Source organism: Pongo pygmaeus, chromosome 12, assembly GCF_028885625.2.
Source record: "Pongo pygmaeus isolate AG05252 chromosome 12, NHGRI_mPonPyg2-v2.0_pri, whole genome shotgun sequence".
In the NCBI taxonomy this organism is placed as follows: Eukaryota; Metazoa; Chordata; class Mammalia; order Primates; family Hominidae; genus Pongo; species Pongo pygmaeus.
The window spans coordinates 41774116-41780119 of NC_072385.2; the positions used below are offsets into that span (position 1 = coordinate 41774116).

A 6004-nucleotide genomic window follows, 5' to 3' on the forward strand; every position below is an offset into this window, starting at 1 on the left:
AGAGAGGCATAGCTATCTGTGATTTATTCGTTTGACACTGGATCCCCATTTTCAGACTAAGGAGGATTTCAGACTAACGAGGAGTGGCAGGATTCATGTAGAGTAGGAGTGGAGTGAGTAGGAAGGAGAGATACAGTAGCTGAGTCAGGGCGGGAGGTGGAGGGCAGGTTACTTAGAGTATCTAAGGCCACTGGAATTTTACTTTTCTTCTGAGATACAAATCTATTGGAAGGATTTAAGCAGATGATTTAATGTGAGGAACTCTGAGGTTGATCTGAGTTTCTAATAAAAAAAGAGGGAAATCATTCCACAATGTGTAATTTCCTACCATCAGTCTCACCCACATACTCATTTCTTTTTGAGACTTCAGAAGGTTTTTAAGCATTGCAGAGTCATCAGGGGAGGAATGACTAGTGGGCTGAATATGTTGTGTGAATAACAATACCAGTTTGGCAGGAAGATAACACCTTCTGTATCCTTAACTGGATTCAGTAATGAACAGGGATGTGTACACGTGAGGAAAAGAAGGTGAATCAGTCTGTGTGGTGATATATTTTAAAGTGTATACTTCAGAGTTAAATATTATTAATGGTTTCATAATAAGGTGATTTGTAACATCAGTAACAAAAATAACATCAGGTAGTTGTGAGACAACTTCAACAAAAACTGGGTGATTGTCCCAAACAAAGAACCAACATCAAAAGCTTTGCTGGATGCTTCATCGCATCACTGCATCCATTAGAAAGTGAGATGCAGGATTCAAGAAAGAAATTAGGCCAGATGAGAAGTCGAGTATGTATGAAACTTCGCATGTCAACAACAGTTAATCTGTAGCTGGTTAACTAATATAAAGTGTTTTGGGGTACTAATTTTAGTGGATGGCTTTCTTCTCTATTTTCATTATTATTAATTTTATTAAAATTTTATTAGCTTTATAATGCATCTATATCTTAATCTCTGGCTTTCATTCTGCCATTTTTTATACATATATTTTTTTCTTAAATAGTTAACCTTAGGAAAGTTGAGAATTATGCATCATTTCTCACAGAAGTTCCAAGAGAGTTTTTCCTGTTAAACAATCTATTTTTAGTGATTTCTCTGTTGCCATGGTGAGGCAAGCCCGATCAATTCAGAGAATAATGTCTGATGGAATGTTTCAGAAAATTATCTTATTTTTAATCTCTACTTTTCTGAATGAATAAAGAACCTGTGTATACTTATTTCATAGATTTCAGGTTAACTTGTACAGAAAGGCCATTCTACTGAATACATTTTTATTTTGATGAAAATCCTTACTTTGTATTGGGCTCAGAGAGCGCACTGTCTCTATATGAATATGGACAGTTAGCATTTGCCAACATGTATCTATTTTCTCTTGTTTATAAAAAAACTAAACTAAAAAGGGGGTTATAGAAAGGTCAGCAAAGGATGGGTTTGAGATGTTTGGGTTGGTTAAGTGGGCATCTGGACAACAGGGCTTCTCTTTTGGCTTTTTTTTTTTTTTTTTTTTTGAGATGGAGTTTTGCTCTTGTTGCCCAGGCTGGAGTGCAATGGCGCGATCACAGCTTACCGCAACCTCGGCCTCCTGGGTTCAAGTGATTCTCCTGTCTCAGCCTTCCCAAGTAGCTGGCATTACAGGGGCCTGCCACCACGCCCGGCTAATTTTTTTGTATTTTTTTTTAGTAGAGACAGGGTTTCTCCATGTTGGTCAGGCTGGTCTCGAACTCCTGACCTTGTGATCCGCCCACCTCAACCTCCCAAAGTGCAGGGATCACAAGCATGAGCCACCATGCCTGGCCTCCCTTGGCATGTTTAATGGACATCCTTGCAGTTTAAGATGATGCTTTTAAATTACTTCTCTCCTAATGATGACTTGAGTCCTACTACTCAATGGGAGAGTCAGTAAGATCCTGTAGGATCTTATTTGGAACTGACTTTGTCTATTTTAATTTTGTTCTTCCTTATTTTTAAATTTTCTTGTTTCCCTAGAAAGGAAAGATGATGTTTAGTTTTAAATATTAAAAATGTACAAGTTGCTTTGCTACAATACAACTAAATGCATACATACAAAAAATAAAATTATAGTTGATGTGGTAATGTTTGGAATTCAAAAATATAAATGCTTACCATGAGGTAATCCTTTCTCTTTCCTCATTTTACCAGTTTGTAACTTTGAGTATTTATCTGATAAAATGTAATTCAAAAGCAAGAAGAATGTTGTGTTTTAGTCCTAGAGCAAGGGTCTGTGAACTTTGCTGTAAAGGGCCAGATAGTATTATTTAAGGCTTTGTGAGCCATAAGATCCTTGTTGCAATAACTCAGCCCTGCAGTTATGGCACAAAAGTAGCCATGAACAGTATGCAGATTGAAGGGGTGTAGCAGTGTCCCACTAAAATTAATTACAAAAAACAGGTAATGGGATGATTTCTCCTAGATTATGACCTTTTTTACATAAAAAAAGATTGTGATAGTCTAAAAATATTTTATATATATTTTGTTGATTCATTCATCTACTGATGGACATTTAGGTCATTTCCAAATGTAAATGGTTTTTTTTTTAATTCTTTGTTTTAGTTTCAAGAAATACAGGATCAACTTACAGCACCTATAAGATGTACTATGGAGACAGAAGGCCATGCACAAAAATACAATGTGAAGCAGCACACAAAATAAGTTCAGTATTTATAAAGCAAAAGAGCACTGTAGTATGAGAATTGTATCAGTTATGATAATAAGTATGTCTTTGTGAAGCCAAGGAAAAGTTTCGTTTGTAAGCTATATTGAAATACATCACATTTCTACATTATTCATAAATTTTGCATATTATCAACAAAACACAGGTAGAAAAATGACACAGTAGCCCAATCATCTACTTTTGCGATCGCTAAGAATTTGTGTAATTGTACCTTCAGAAGTTTTAGAATTTACATGATTTAAAAAAAATTATGTGTGAGAGTAATTATTTTAAAATGCACATTTTAGGCTTAAAGTAGAAAATGCCATGATAAGAAAAACTATAAAAAAGCAAGATGACCAAACTGAGCGGCTTGAGAAAATCCTGCAGTGTTCAAGTTTGGTAAGCCAATCTCTTAATTTCTGTCATACTGAAAAGGAATTTTATTTTTCCAGTAGGATGGGTTAAATACCCCTTGTCCAAAATGCTTGGATCCAAAAGTAGATTTTTTTCAGATTTTGGAATATTTGTATATACCTAATGAAATATCTTGGGGATGGTACCTGAGTCTAAACATGAAATTCATTTATGTTTCATATATACCTTATGCACATAGCCTGAAGGTAATTCTCTACAATGTTTTATAGTAATTTTTTGCAGGTAACAAAGTTTTTACTGTTTTCACTGGAACCTGTCACATGAGGTCAGGTGTGGAACGTTGCAGTTGTGGTGTCATGTCCGTGCTCAAAAAGTTTCATATTATAGAGCATTTTGGATTTCAGATTTTTAGATTAGGGATGATCAATCTACAGTACAGATGCTCCTTGACTTACAATGGGTTTACGTGATAATAGCCCTTGTTTGACTGGAACATTATAATATTTATTTCAGCTGCAGCAGGTGTTGCAAGAAAATGGAACTACAGAAGTAGATGAAGGTATGTTGCCAAAATTTATGAATTAAATTCAAATCATTGATTTCTGAAATAAACTCTAAGTAGTGAATGGTATTCCTCTCCATTGCTTGGTTAATAAATACTATATTAAATATTTTTTCTTACATCTAGTGAAAGATGTGAAAACATAAACATTCATAGTGAAGAGTATACTTATGCCTTGTTAATTCATCATGTTCCATAGCTTTAAAAAAAATCACAAGAAGTCTGTGTATCCCTTTTTTTCTGGCCCTACACTTTTCTTCTGCCACCCCTATGGAACTGTCAGCCTGCACAATGAAACTGTTCTCAGAAAACAAAGGCATCATCAGCTTGTCAAGGTTAAGGCAGTGATTTAAGGCTAACAGCCCCCACACTCATGTGATAAGAATTAGTGAAGCAATTACAGGTCACAAGCAGTCACTTGACCAGTGACATTTTAAATCTCTAAGCATTGACTTTGTCGTTGGTTTACTTTTGCCCCTGGGAAAAGTTGAAAACTCCTTAGCAAGGAATCAAAACTCTCACATCAGTGTGGTTCTTGTCAGGTTATTCAGCCTTATCTTTCGCCACTTAACATACTTGCACCTTTGTTCTAGCATCCAGCCAAACTAGACTACATGGAGCTCCACAGTGATCGTCTTCACCTCCAGCTCTTTGCATTTACTTCTTCCCTCTATCCTACATGTGTTTTCCTTCCCTTTCAGATATCAACCTATGACTTGCCTCTACCAAAAAGCCTACAATATTGACACAAACCTGGGCTAGTATCCCTTCTGTGTCTTCCAATAAGTGCCGTCTTATGCCTGTCATTGTATGTATGACTCTGTATGGGAATTGCCTGTTTGTTTTTTCAGATTATATAGCATACAGTTGTTGAGGGGTGGACCATATCATCTTTATCTTGTAATTCCAGTGCTTGTCCTAGTACCTTAGCACATGGTTGCTGAATACATGAATGAAGAGTGAGAAAACCAGAAGCTCTGATACTTAACCGCCATGATAATGAATTCAGTGTGCAACTATGGGCAAATTATATTTAATAGTAATTGCATATTGTACATATTTTTCATTCTTATTAACACTGATAAACTTTTCAACTTTTATTTTCTCTTGTTAACTGTGAAATCATTTAGATAAAGAATATAATTCTTTTTCATTCTAGCTTCTTCTGAATTTAAATCTGGATCCTTGCAGGGGTCCCCAGCCCGCAAACCACGGACAGGTCCATGACCTGTTAGGAACCAGGCTGCACAGCAGGAGGTGAGTGGCAGGCAAGCCAGTGAAGCTTCATCTGTATTTCCAGCCACTCCCCGTTGCTCACATTATCACCTGAGCTCTGCCTCCCGTCAGATCAGCAAAGGCGTTAGATTCTCGTAGGAGTGAAAATCCTATTGTGAACTGCATGTTCAAAGGATCTAGGTCACATGCTCCTTATGAGACTCTAATGCCTGATGATATGTCATTGTCTCCTATCTCTTCAAGATGGGACCATCTAGTTGGAGAAAAACAAGCTCAGGACTCCCATTGATTCTACATTATGATGAGTTGTGTAATTATTTCATTGTGTATTACAATGTAGTAATAATAGAAATAAAGTGCACAATAGATGTAATACGCTTGAATCATCATCTTGAAACCATCCCCCAAACCCCCATTTGTGGAAAAATTATCTTCCACGTAACTGGTGCCTGGTGCCAAAAAGGCTGGGGACTGCTGCTCTATAGCTTCTGCACTAGAATCTACTAATGAGTAAAATCTAATTTAATAACTAGTTTTAAAAACATAACAAGAATATGTGCTGGCTGGGTGCAGTGGCTCATGCCTGTATTTTCAGCACTTTGGGAGGCCGAGGCGGGCGGATCATTTGAGGTCAGGAGTTCAAGACTAGCCTGGCCAGTATGGTGAAACCCCATCTCTACTGAAAATACAAAAATTAGCCAGGCATGGTAGCACATGCCTGTAGTCTCAGCTATTCAGGAGGCTGAGGTGGGAGAACTGCTTGATCCCGGGAGGCAGAAGTTTCAGTGAGCCAAGATCACGCCACTGCACTGCAGCCTGAGCAACAGAGTGACTCCATCTCAAAAATAAAACAAAACAAAAAGAATATGTGCTGACAAAAAAAATTCTGAAAGATAATAAAATTGTATTACTAGACTGTTCACATGATATTTTGTTTCCCATTAAATGTGTGACATGCAAAGATGTTTATTAAATGAAAATATTTTTGTATCTTATATGTCTGATGACAACTGATAGTGTTTTAAATGATGTTTCTTGACCTCTTTAACTTTTAAGTGAATCTTACAAATGAAAACCAGAATTTTTCAGTTTTACATATTCAAACTGCCCAAATTTCAGCTGTTTAAACAATTAAACAACAAAGTTGTCATTAA

At 36.5% G+C, this 6004-nt stretch overlaps 1 protein-coding gene across 3 annotated transcripts in view; it reads left to right on the top strand.

Moving 5' to 3' along the window:
* LOC129030383 (ankyrin repeat domain-containing protein 36B-like) overlaps positions 1-6004 on the top strand; it is a 32529-nt gene extending 26525 nt beyond the window's left edge. For 2 of the 3 annotated variants that reach the window (XM_063648551.1, XM_054475658.2), the window contains 3 exons: positions 2983-3076; positions 3566-3611; positions 4774-6004. In XM_063648551.1, the coding sequence (XP_063504621.1) occupies positions 2983-3076; positions 3566-3611; positions 4774-4841 (208 nt within the window). In that variant the 3' untranslated portion in view covers positions 4842-6004. Of the gene's footprint in view, positions 1-2982; positions 3077-3565; positions 3612-4207 lie in introns of all 3 variants that reach the window. The other variant, XM_054475657.2, reaches the window with a different exon arrangement.